This window comes from Triticum aestivum, chromosome 6A (genome assembly GCF_018294505.1).
Source record: "Triticum aestivum cultivar Chinese Spring chromosome 6A, IWGSC CS RefSeq v2.1, whole genome shotgun sequence".
In the NCBI taxonomy this organism is placed as follows: Eukaryota; Viridiplantae; Streptophyta; class Magnoliopsida; order Poales; family Poaceae; genus Triticum; species Triticum aestivum.
Genome location: NC_057809.1, coordinates 557,588,602 through 557,601,577, shown reverse-complemented (window position 1 = coordinate 557,601,577; position 12,976 = coordinate 557,588,602). Strand labels below are relative to the sequence as shown.

The 12,976-nt window shown below is 49.3% G+C and overlaps 1 protein-coding gene across 1 annotated transcript; it reads right to left on the bottom strand.

Moving 5' to 3' along the window:
• Positions 1–631: 631 nt before the first annotated feature.
• On the bottom strand, positions 632–10,905 carry LOC123128478 (uncharacterized). Its single transcript, XM_044548490.1, has 7 exons — positions 10,441–10,905; positions 9,524–9,676; positions 9,356–9,419; positions 9,191–9,274; positions 8,965–9,086; positions 3,098–3,174; positions 632–2,279 (listed from the first exon to the last, which is right to left on the bottom strand). Exons 1-7 carry the CDS (start codon positions 10,581–10,583, stop codon positions 1,141–1,143), a joined length of 1,782 nt encoding a protein of 593 aa, XP_044404425.1. The 5' UTR covers positions 10,584–10,905; the 3' UTR covers positions 632–1,140.
• Between the last annotated feature and the right edge of the window lie 2,071 nt (positions 10,906–12,976).

Genomic DNA, 12,976 nt, shown 5'->3' with positions numbered 1-12,976 from the left:
CGGAAGTGCCGAACTAAACCCTCTTTTAGGGCTTAATCGGTTAGTCCTCTCCCAAGAGGGTTGGAGAGGATTGACAAGGATTGGGACGTATTGTGGCTTATAAGGGGGCTTAAATCCCCCTCAAACTCTTTCAATCCTTTCGGATCCAAACTCAACCGAACAAGGCCTTAAGAAAATAGGATCACACCGTCTTTTAAAAGATTCCGGTAATCCTCATTTTACTGGCCGCTGTTTGGAGTTTCTATGGCCTCTAGCGCTCGTGCGCAATGCGGAGAATTTAACACGGAATGAAGTGTAAAGAATATCAGTCGATGGGAATCGTCTTTCAAAAAGAAGAATCCTCCAGTCTCCCAGCCAAAAGCACTAACCAAACTGCACCTTGGATGTGAGTGTTTGGTTAGCTTATTATCACTGCACAAATGTAAGGTAGTAGCTTCCAGAGCTTCCATAGTCATGTCAAGATAACTTCGTCGAGCAAATGGCATGCTCACAAAAAAACCATGGCAAGGCAAGATCAATGAAAAGATACGCAAAACTTTTGCATACTCACGGTAGAAAAAAAAAGGAGTAGCAATGACCAGTAACACCACGCGCAGAAGGATACGCGAGATGGCTCGAACGATCTAGCGAGTACAAGAAGTCTCAACTTTCCCATATGATACGCGCATGTTTCAACGTTACAATGCAGCTAAATTCATGCTTCAGTTCACCATGCCCCTAAGCCAGTGTCTCAGAAAATATTACAGAAAGAGAGTCAGTAGCGCCACGCGCCATCTCACAGGATGTTAATTTCGCCGTTCAGGTCAGAGCTCTATGCCTCCACAGCAAATCAGTCATGCTCGCTTGACGATGCTAAGATTAAACACTGGTTCGACGCTTAAACGACAGTAATAACTACTAGCTACCTATAGTAAGCACTGACCGGGAATTTAATCCAGAATAAGCAGAGTACAGGGTGATGGGGAAGGAGTTCAGTCATCATCATCGTCAGGAATGTCTATCACGGCAGGCCAACTTCTTGGATTTGGAGGAGTTGAACCAGGCGGGTCAGCCGAATGAGGTGGAACCACTTGACCAGCAGCGATGGAGCATGGAGCTGGTGGCTGTGATTGATCTGCAGGGGCCTGAGTTATCACCTGGTCAGCAGGAGCGACAGCAGCAGCAATGTCCATGCTTGTAGAGGCCAGCAGAAGCGACAGCAGCAATGTCCATGGATGGAGCTGGTGGCTGGGACTGACCTCCAGCTCCAGGAGCTTCAGCCACCGCCTGATCAGCGGGAGGGGCAAGAACATCCATGGATGGAGCTTCAGCCATCACCTCGTCATCGATAGCAATGACCTCCAAGTGCAGAGCCGGTGGCTCGGTTTGTCCAGACGAGACCTCCTCATCCGGATCCGGCCGGGCCTCGATGGAGCGCGAACGTGCTATCTGAACCAAGCGTTCCCTCTCCCTTCTCCTCCGCACTGTTCTTTTGTTCACGAGCGGCTCGGCCGATCCACTAGAGCACTCCGATTCGTAGAAGTTCTGCCACAGGCTGAAGCAAACGTACTCTTTCTCCTCGGCAGAGCCCCTAGCTTCGCTTCTCGCCGCCTGCCTCTCCGGCGCAGCCCGGTTCGATTGCTTCCGTTTGCTCCGGGTCAGAGGGGCGGCAGGCTGAACGGTTATTCTCGGAGAGTCTTCAGGCCGATGCTGCCTCCGTGTCTTCATCGAGGAGCTGGTCTTGGTCGGCTGCTTGACCGTGCTTTGAGTGGCAGCAGGCCGGGAAATGTGCTTCTCCAACGCGGCCAGGCCTTGCCCTAGCTTTAGTTTCTTCTGAGATGCACAAGGCTGCACACTGGATCTCTGAACGTCCTTCCTGGAGGTGTTGCTTCTCGGCGAGTTTGCGTCGTTGCAACTCCTCCCTGGAGAGAAAAACCCCTGCTCCTCCGACGTAACCGATGCTTGCTTCCGTTTCAGCCGTCTGCTCCGAGGGGCGGCAGAGAGAACAATTGCCTTCTGAGAGTCATCTGCCTTCTTTGAGGGGCTGCTGCCCGGTGATTTTGCATTGCTGCTGAGCAAATGCTCGCGCTTCGCCCATGCGAGAAGCTCTTGCTTCGGCTTTCTCCGAGGGGCAGCGGACAAAACAATTGCTTTCTGAAAGTCTTCAGGCATATTTCTCTTGCGTGCCTTCTTCAAGGAGCTACTCTCCCGCACTTCGTCTGAATCTGGATACGACTGCTGTACAGCTCCTTGTTGTGACTTGGGCATTTTGGTTGTTTCAGTCCGAAGCCGCAGCGTACCTGAAGAAGTCATGTTGTAAGTTGATATCGTAACAAGTTACCTATAGCAAAGAATTGTCTTTAATTTGGGGAGTACTGTAAGTCTACGTTCTTATTGGCAGCCAATATGTCGCACTAATGCTGGAAGTACCAAAGTTCACATAATGAAATGATCAAACAAAAAAATCACTATAGCAACAAGTTTACATGACCCACCAAGTTACGTGCAAAAAGAGTTACCATGCAGCTGATCTATTTTTTGTTAGATATCATGGTTTCAGTTTCAGTGCCACTCCTGACACAAACCCGTTGTTTTTCACTTAATTGTACAGCATAAGCAAAAGAATCTATAATAGATAAACACCTACAGCATCAGCCAAGAATTTTATAGCACATGGTAGCTATCTTGATTCCTGAATATTTACGAACTATAGCTGATCTATTTTTTGTTAGATACCATGGTTTCAGTTTCAGTGCCACTCCTGACACAAGCACCCTATTTTTTCACTTAATTGTATAGCATCAACGAAAGAATCTATAATAGATAAGAGGTCGCACCTACAACATCAGCCAAGAATTTTATAATACATGGTAGCTATCTTGATTCTTGAATGTATCAAGCTACAGAATGAAAAACAAATTGTGGACACAAACAGTTGCATGCATGCTGACAATTTAAGATACAAGAATGTAAGAATAACTGTAAACCGGACAGATTTTAGGTGAATCGTGTAGTGGTAAAACTGAAGCAGAGGAGCCAGGTTTGACCTCTATTCTCGTTATGGTTAGTTTGGAGCTCATAACCGATGGCGTATTAGATAATTGATTCTGACATTTACCTTTTGGAGCCATCTTTTGTCCTGGTGTCACTGCTGGTTTGGTCACCACGTATTTACCACGACAACCCTTCTTGTGGCTGCAGAAAATAGCATCAGTCAATACACCTTTGAAGTTCTCTCAAACACATACACCTTTGAAGTTCACATGCAAACATTAGCTGAAAGTAAATATTATCTAGAAAAACATTCAGAGTCTCTGAGAGTATTAAAAATAACAAATAAATGGTATACGAGTTTTGTTAGGGTACCAGATCGATCTATTATACTCTCAACAATTCAACTCAGTTCATACATCGATGGTGTTCTGGTGGTGGAAGGGAAGGGAAGGGAAGTAGGTGAGGAAGAGAGAGCCGCCGTCCTTTGCCTGATCCTCCTGGATGCCGATCCAATCGGTGCTTCCAGATTAAGTACTGGTGGCGATGCGTCAACGGTCCAGTTGGGCCCGACAAATCTTCTGTTGGGCTGGACGATCCTCTTGGGCCTGCTGGATATCCTTCTCGCCACGTAGCCGTCTTGGGCCGGGTTCGCTGCCATGGTGGTACTCTGTTCTCCAGTCGTCATGGCAGCGGCTCCCTTGCTCTGCTTGCTCGTCACGGCGCTGACATCCCCCCCTTCTTGAGTTGTGGCTTGTCCCCAAGCCAGCAGTGCAGGGTAGCGTTCGCGCGTGGCCTTGGCGTCCTCCCAGGTGGTGTCCATGATCGACGGGTCGGACCAGCGCACGAGTAGTTGTTCTCGTCGGCCTTGTGGGGTTTGGCGCCATCTTGTGTCGATGATCTCCACCGGCTTCAATGGCTCATCGTTGGGTACTGGCAGCGCCGTCTCGACCTGGGTGGTGGGGGAGAGAGCTCGGCGAAGTTGAGACACATGGAAGACGGGGTGGACCTTGGCGCCGGCAGGAAGCTCAAGCTCGTAGGCGACGGGGTTGATGACGCGGATGATCTTGTAGGGGCCGTAGTAGCGGAAGGAGAGCTTGTAGTTCGAGCGACGTACCACTGTCGTTTGGACGTAAGGTTGTAGCTTGACGAAGACAGAGTCACCCACCTGGAATGATCGTTCGATGCGCTTCTTGTCCGCCTGGGCCTTCATGATATTGCGAGCACGGTGGAGGTGCTCCGAGATGACCTGTTGCATGTGCTTTCGTTCTTCTAGCCAGTCTTGGAGCTGCGGAATCCTGCAAGTGGAAGCAGCTTCGATTCCCCAATGGCGAGGTTCATGACCGTAGAGCGCGACGAAGGGTGACGTGTTCAATGCCGAATGGAAACTGGAGTTGTACCAGAACTCTGCAAGGGCCAAGTACTGATGCCACTTGCGCGGGTTTGCGTGGGTGAAGCACCTGAGGTAAATCTCCAAGCACTGGTTAACACGCTCCGTTTGACCGTCAGTTTGTGGATGGTACGGCGTGCTCATGTTCAGCTCGGTGCCAATTGTCTTGAACAGCTCGCGCCAGAAATTGCTGGTGAATACTGGATCTCTGTCTGATACGATAGCTTCAGGCAGTCCGTGCAGTTTGTACACGTTCTCCAGGTAAGAGTGAGCAACTTTTGCAGCCGTGAACGGGTGACCGAGGGGCAAGAAGTGCGCGTAGCGCGTGAATTTATCCACTACAACAAGGATGCAGTTGAACTTGCCTGACAACGGCAGTCTGTCGATGAAATCCATGGTCACCACCTTCCATGCGCCGTCTGGAATCGGGAGTGGTTCTAGCAATCCAGGGTAGCGCACACGCTCTGGTTTGGCCTGCTGACAGATTGAACAGGACTGCACATACTGTCTGGTGTGCTCTTTCATCTTGGGCCAGGCGAAGAGGTGGCGGAGACGGCGGTAGGTAACAGGCACGCCGGAATGGCCGCCCACAATACTGTCATGGAAGGCCTGGAGCATGCGTTGCTGGAGTGCGGGGGAGCCACCCAACCAGAGCCTATCTTTGAAATACGGCAGGCCATCGCGCATGGAGAAGCGCTGTTTGGGGTCCGGTCGTCGCGCGAGATCACTGATGATCTTCTAAACTTGTGGGTTGTTCTCATAGCTTGCTGCGATATCGTCTAGCCATACAGGCTTGCAGACTGAAATTGCTGTCGCTGTTTCATCAGGAGCTCTTCGCGACAGTGCATCAGCGGCTAAGTTCGTTGCGCCTGGGCGATAGCAAATTTTGTAGCGCAGACCAAGAAGCTTAGTAAATGCCTTCTGCTGCCATGGTGTAGAGAGATGTTGGTCGCCGAGGTGGACTAGGCTTCGCTGATCTGTCCGGATGATAAACTCTTCATTCTACAGATAGGGACGCCATTGCTCGATAGCCATAAGAATCGCCATGCATTCCTTCTCGTAAGTGGATAGCCCTCTGTTTCTGGGACCGAGAGGCTTGCTCATATATGCTATGGGGTGACCCTCTTGTTGAAGAACTGCACCCACTCCGTAGCTGCAGGACAGGTGCTGTGATCAATTTCTGCTTCAGAACATCGAAGGCTTGCTGTGTATCACTGGTCCACACGAACTGATGATTTTTCTTGAGCAGATTGAAGAGCGGTCGTGCTATGATCCCAAAGTGCTGGACGAATTTCCTGTAGTACCCTGCCAGTCCTAGGAACCCGCGCACCTCCTTGGCGCAAGTGGGTGTTGGCCAATTCTCAATTGTCTGAATTTTGCTGGGGTCAGTGGAAACGCCCTGCTCGTTGATGACGTGTCCAAGGTAAGATATTTGTTGTTGTGCAAACGAGCACTTGGATTGCTTCACTTGCCAATGATCTGCCCGAAGCAATTGCAACACTTTCCTGATGTGCTGAATGTGCTCTTTCAGTGTCTTGCTGAAGATGAGAATGTCGTCGAAGAACGAGATCGCACAGACACGGTTTACAGGGCGGAGAGTGGTGGTAATGGCGCTGTTGAATGTAGCCGGTCCTCCGGTGACCCCGAATGGCATAACGCGGTACTCCCAATGGCCAGAATGGGTCTGGAATGCCGTTTTGTACTCTTCACCTTCCGCCATTCTGATTTGATGGAATCCTGCGCGCAGATCTAATTTGGAGAACCACTTGGCGCCCGCAAGCTCGTCCAGCAGCTCGTCTATGAGGGGAATTGGGTACTTGCTGGCCACCGTCATGGAATTGAGTCGTCGATAATCAACGCAGAGACGCCAAGTTCCGTCCTTCTTTTTGACAAGCAGTGCTGGCGAAGAGAACGGACTGGAGCTTTTTTGAATAATGCCGGCATCGAGTAGCTCTTGCACCTGCCGCTCGATTTCTGTCTTGAGTTCCGGCTTATATCTGTACGGCCGCAGGTTAACTGGTTGTGCTCCTGCCATCAATGGAATTCTATGGTCACAGTCGCGTCTCGGAGGCAGGCATCGTGGATCTTCAAACACATCAGTGAACTGTTCCAGTAAACGCAGAACTTCAGTTGGTATTGGGGTGTCAGGTTTGCTGCTTCCATCCAATGAATTCAGTTGCACAACATGAGCGACTGAGCCTTGTTTACATGCTTTGAGCAGTTCTGGAGCTGATATGACAGAGCATTGTGTTTGATCCGAAGAAACTGCCAACAGTTTCAGTTGGCCTTCAGGTGTAGTGACTGTCAGGTAATGCTCAATCCAGTCAATGTTCATAGGGCTGTGCTTGCGGAGCCGATCCATACCAAGTATAGCGTCGTACGATCCCAGCTTGAGGATTTTGAAATCCGTTTGAAACTGGTGACCTTGTGTGACCCATTGACACGCAGGAATGTAACGAGTGCAAGGAATGGTAGCTCCATCTGCAACTCGCACACGGCACGGCTTCGGCAAAGTAGTTGCTCCAGCCAGCTTGGTCGCCAGGGTGCTGTCAACGAAAGATGTTGAACTGCCGGAGTCCACTAGCAGTAGTATTTCTTGCCCTTGTACCCATGCTTGCAGTTGTAGGACCCCGGGGGTCTGATGATCCGTCTTCAGCCTGACGCGAGAGAGTGCATAGGTTTTCTTCTTCAGAAACGAGCGAATCGGGTGGTGAGTCACCAGTTGGATCATCCAGGCTGAACATGGCAAGCAGTTTGTCGACGATGTGCATTTGTACTGTTGGTGGGCACACATGGTCTTTGCCCCAGCGTTCTCCGCATTTGAAACAAAGCCCTTTTGCTCATCTAAATTGACGCAGTGCTGCGATCTTGCTTGTTTCAGACGAGGCCCGAGCTGCATCGGTCCCACGTCTGTCTTCAGAACCGGTCGCAGGTGTCACTGGTCGACTGAAGAAGGAGGGTGGAGTCGATCTGACCGCGTGGCTTGGCCCTTGGTTGGTGTTGGAGAAGCGCATGTAGGGTAAGTCGCCGTCGGCCACTTCCTCCTGAAGTAGGGCCAACGAACAAGCCGTGTCCAGGTCCGGTGGGCGCTGTACGAGCACCACCGCGCGGATGTCCGGTCGCAATCCCTCGACAAAGCGCGTCAGGAAAAAATATGGGTGAGTATTTTCGGAATAAGAAATGAGGTGATTCATCAATGATTCAAATCGCTCGATGAAATCTGTGACAGTAGTATGCTGCTTAATAGCGTAAAACTGTCGGATGAGCATCTGGTGTTTGTCGCGCCCGAATCGGGTGTAGAGTAATGAAGTGAACGATTCCCAGTCGAGCCCAATCAGTTTCTTCTGAACTGACTGGAGCCAGATGCCCACAGGGCCTAAGAAGTTCAAAATCGCCATAGGGACACGGTATGCATCATGAACGGCGAACATCTGGAAATACTGCTCACAGAGCGTTTTCCAGAGCTGCGGGTTTTCGCCGGTGAACAGGGGAAAATTCATGGGAGGTGGATTTTGCCCCAAATTGGCGAGGAACGATGGAGTTATGTGATCTGGAGGGGAAAGTGCCAGGTGCTGAGACATACCCGTGACCGGGAGTGCCGTCGGTGACTCGATGGTCACCGACGGGAGCCCCCCGGTGAGATCGACGTCGCCGTGGCCACTGGGCCCGTGGAGTATTCCTCGCGTTTGAAGCAGCGGTGGCGGAGGAACTTGGGGCGTCGCTCCACTCGACGAAGACGGTGCGGTTGGTTGGGGAGGGGTCGCTTGCATCATGGCGACTGTGTTCTCCAGCTTGGTGAAGCGGGCTTCTAGATCGGGTTTCCACCGAAGGAGATCCTCGATCTGCGATGTCTGCGCTTGCAGCTGCTTGAGGACGCTTGCGGAGTCGCTCTTCGCGTCCTGATGGAGCTTGTCGAGGTACTCTTTGAGCGCCGGATCCATGGCGGCGAGGAAGACTTGCCGGGCGTGGACGCGTTGTCGAGTTTCCAGGATGTCGCGGCGGAGATCGATGGTGGTGGTGGTCTTTGATACCAGGATGTTAGGGTACCAAATCGATCTATTATACTCTCAACAATTCAACTCAGTTCATACATCGATGGTGTTCTGGTGGTGGAAGGGAAGGGAAGGGAAGTAGGTGAGGAAGAGAGAGCCGCCGTCCTTTGCCTGATCCTCCTGGATGCCGATCCAATCGGTGCTTCCAGATTAAGTACCGGTGGCGATGCGTCAACGGGTCCAGTTGGGCCTGACAAATCTTCTGTTGGGCTGGACGATCCTCTTGGGCCTGCTGGATATCCTTCTCGCCACGTAGCCGTCTTGGGCCGGGTTCGCTGCCATGGTGGTACTCTGTTCTCCAGTCGTCATGGCAGCGGCTCCCTTGCTCTGCTTGCTCGTCACGGCGCTGACAAGTTTGAGACGTCATTCTGCGTCTAAATGATTGAGAGGCAAATTTCAAAAAGAAACGAACCACCTAGTGTTCAAGCCTTCAACGGCATATCTTGTCGACTTTGTGCGAGAAAACAGCAATTAAGAATGTGAGGCACAATTTTACAACTCATCATATAAACATGATGAGTTATATGTCAGGGTAAATTTATGCAGTCTTACTTGTGCCAGTGACAAAGCTTGTTGCCACAGGTTGGATCTTCGCTAACATTCTCGATACAGCAGGAATCAGATGGAGGTCCCAGGCTCTTGGCCCTCACAAGTGTATTGCCACACTTGTCACACTGAAATTTAAAATATTGAACATGCCAGTAAGAGGTAAACCAGATTGAAAATTAATAACCAAAAGGAAAACACTAAAAAGAGAACTATGCATGGAAAGTAGTACCTTCCACATAGAGCCCTGGATGTTGCAGGATTTTTCCTGACTGAAATCATGGGTAGTGGTGATACAGTAGCCACTTATCGGTCTCTGGGTAGTGTGGCGCAAGCAAAAGTGGAAATCACCAACAGGCTGAAATGGTTATAAACATATCTGCCAGAAAATACTAACCGCGTAATCGTCGACGGAGCTAGTGTTGATCGCATCCATCCAATCACGGAATGCAGGACCATGGCTGCATGAATGCACAGGAAAACTTAAGCAGCAGGCAGGCAGGCATGCTAGGAGAAGACTAAGATTGGAACACACAATCTTAGTTGAAAGGATACAAGTATTTACCCGAGGCTCGTCAGACCACGCTTTACAAATACGATTCCATGAATCATGAGATGCAGCAGGGCGTTCTTCAGATTGGCATTTGTGCGATATCGCGGCATTGGCTTGTAGAGTGTTATTTTGCTCAGGTCTCCAAGGGAACAGTATCCGAAAGAACTGCTTGTGTACAATCGAATCAGTGTTTTCTTTATATTATTTTTCATAATAAACTAAGTCAATTTAATAATTGAAAAAAACACTCTCTGTATACTAATATAAGACGTTTTAGCTCACTTTTACTAGCATAAAACGTCTTATATTAGTTTCCAGAGGGATTATATTACTAGATAACACACTCACGTTTTATAGCCCATAATCAACATACAGTAAGGAAATGCTCTTGCTAAAGTCTACTCCCTCCGTTCCAAAGTTGAGTCATCTAATTTGGAACGGAGGGAGTACATATCTAGCTAATGCGACAGTGAGTTCATTAAGGAAGTGCTGCGATCTATAAAAGTGAATGCTGAGCCGAGCTCAGGCAAGCAGTCAGTGGGGAAAATGCTATATTTGGAAAGAAAGAAAAAAAATCAAGATCCGAAGTCATTGCACCGTTCGGACGGAAAAATCGACTCAGGCCGAATTGGAAATCAAAATCTTCTACTGTATGACATTCGAAGTGTCAAATGGTACACAATGAAACATCTTGTGAGGCGATTAAGAAGAATCTATATCATTTCGCCAAAAAAAAGAGAACATATCTACAGCACCACGATCCTAGGCGGGATTGTGGTTGAAAGACGGTGAAATAAATTGGGTGAGCAAGCCATCTCCTAACCTAATTAACGGGGACTCCAACATAATTAATCCTGGCACCCACCCCAGTCCCCCCCCCCCCTCCCAAAAAAAAATCAAAGAAATGGGAGTGCAAGAGGCGGACTTACGTGATCGTCTTGGTGCGCGGGGCGGCCCGCTCGACGGAGAAGCCGGCGTCGGCGAGCGCGCCGCGGAAGTAGAGCTCGTCGTAGTGCCGGAACAGCTCCCACGGGTTCTCGTCGTCCGCGTCCGGATCCGCCCCCGCCCCCATGGCCTCCCCCACTCACAAGCTCACAAGCTCACGCGGTCACGCCTCAGGCGAGCGGCGGCAGCTTCGCGGGCAAGGATGAAGCGGCAGCGGCAGCAAGATCTCTCCCTCCCTCTCTCCTCTCCTCAGGCGAGCGGCGGCGGCAGCAAGACGAACCGCCGTGAGGGGAAAGAGAAGTGGGGGGGATTGGGGTTTTCTTGATCCTGCAGGAGGCCTCCGCTGCCCCGTGCATGAAAAAATGGCGAGTGAGAGTGAGAGAGAGGGGGTAGAGTAGGAGCCTAGGAGAGGTGCTTCGTGGGAGTGTCAGTGGTGATGACGCGCGGGCCCGCGTGGAGACGCTGGTTCCGCGTGGGCGCTGCTGTACACTCGTGTGTGTGGAAGACGGGGGCAGAGGGGGAGGCTCTGGAGGTGCGGTGTGGGCGGACGGCTGGGATGCCGCGACGCTTGGCGTGGGTGCGGCCCGAGCCGCCGGATGGAAAAGGAAAAGTCACGCGCGGACTTGACCTCTGGTTCGCCCATGTGGGTGGGTGGGTGGGCCCGCGCCCAGCGGGAGCTAGCTACAGGAGTAGGACTCGACTTGGGAATGAAATGGGGCAAAGGCGCTCCCGCAGAAAGGACTGGACGCGCATACTAGAATCGTGCAACTTCCTTTTTACTGTGCCAATCATGTTTAACTTTTGTTTCTACCGAAGCAAAACTTTTATTTCTACCGGGCTCACACGCTTCGATTTGATGGATTTACCGGATTCTCGTAGGGAGCTCGGTTCCCGAGGGATGGTTCTATCTAGCCCGTTTGGAGCAGAGGGGAAAAGTACCGATGGAATTTATTCCAAGCACTGTTTGTTTCTACCCCACGGTTCCGCGGGAAACCGGAAAAATTCACCCTGCCTACGGAGAAGGGGACGGAGATGCTCAGGCCGACTCGAGCTCGGCCGACAAAAATGTTTCTTTGTTCCTTATGGTCTTTTTAACCGTCAAGAACCGGAGCAAAACCGTAAGCTGGTTTCTTCCTGGCAACTTAAATTTTGCATTGTAAGCGAATACCATCACCTTTGAGATAGAAATGGAGACAAGAGGAAGTATCACATGACTAAGAATGTTGCTACGTGCACGGCACTAGCTGCATGGGTTTTGCACCACAACTCAACTCGGGCTTCCATCATGTGTATGTGTTGGAGCATGGTCGTCGGATCACATGTCGTCTGACAATCAGGTTCAAGGAGTCGTGTATGAAGTAGTCTCACATGATTAAATGGTGCTATTTATGGCTTCATTGGGAGTTTGGTGGCATGGGCTCTTTTTGTTTTTGCGGGGATGGTGCCATGGGCTTTACTTGCACGTGGATTTTGGATGCACATTTAAACATGTGGATCTTTAAACTTTAATATGGGAATGTGTTCTTGAGTACTTCATCCTTTCCGGTTTATAGGGTTTATTTCAAAATCTTAGTTTTTTTTTCATTTTATAAGGCTTAATTTGGTTGTTCATCATCACAAGTTCAGATTTCAAGATGCATTAAATAATTGCATGCAAGTATTAAGAGAAAATTGATCAATGCATGTACATTATGCATGCATGCATTGCATTGCAATTAATACATTGATAAACATAAATTTTTGAGAAAAATAAGAGCATTAATTGAGTGTTTTGCAAATTATAAAAAATATTCTAGCACTCACCATCTACCTTGGTTGGTGAGATTTTTGAATTGAGCCCTATAAACCAGAAATGAGGGACACATACCATCAGAAGGGGACACAATTTCCGAAGAGGTTTCATAAAGTTCAAAATTGGCAATAAAAACGATGCTTACGTGGTTAATTTTGGAGCTCATGTTTTTATTCTCAAATGTATTTGACTTCTGATGGACTATTTAGAGAGCCGAAATGGTATTAGGTTCGTTGGCAGCTAAAGGAGAAAGGAACGTTCTTAACTCACTCACTCTACAGTCATTACTGCTTCTAGAGCTAGTTAAAGACCTCAGCATAAACAAAAGACCTTAGCATAAAGCTTTCTTAAATGCTTATGTCAAGATCAAGGACTTATAGTGGTCGTACCTCATGATCCATGTGGCGACTAACTCAACTTGTACATCAAGGGTGGCCCGACTCATCAAATCGTCAATATTGCGCCCTGAGCATATATATTCAAAAACTGTGATTGTGAGTTTTCATATATGCATTGAATATCCAGTTTTCACTCTTGTTCTAAATGCTGATTTGCTTTCATTTTGGGTGGAAATGAGAGAGGACGAGACCTTGTGTTTGACAAATAAATAAAAAGAATGGATGACAAACACGGGAGATCATAATTGCCGTGTAACACGTCTAATGTTGAGCAATCCCATAAGAAGAGTCAATTGCAAGAAACCACCACATTTGTGGCTAGGTTTGCAG

Excerpts from the sequence above, each read along its gene's own strand:
- LOC123128478 (XM_044548490.1), bottom strand. The coding sequence starts at position 10,583 with ATGGGGGCGGGGGCGGATCCGGACGCGGACGACGAGAACCCGTGGGAG. Across the intron at positions 9,275-9,355 it reads GCTCCGTCGACGATTACGCG|AGACCGATAAGTGGCTACTG; the intron begins GTTAGTATTTTC and ends CACACTACCCAG. Across the intron at positions 3,175-8,964 it reads AAGCTTTGTCACTGGCACAA|CCACAAGAAGGGTTGTCGTG; the intron begins GTAAGACTGCAT and ends TATTTTCTGCAG.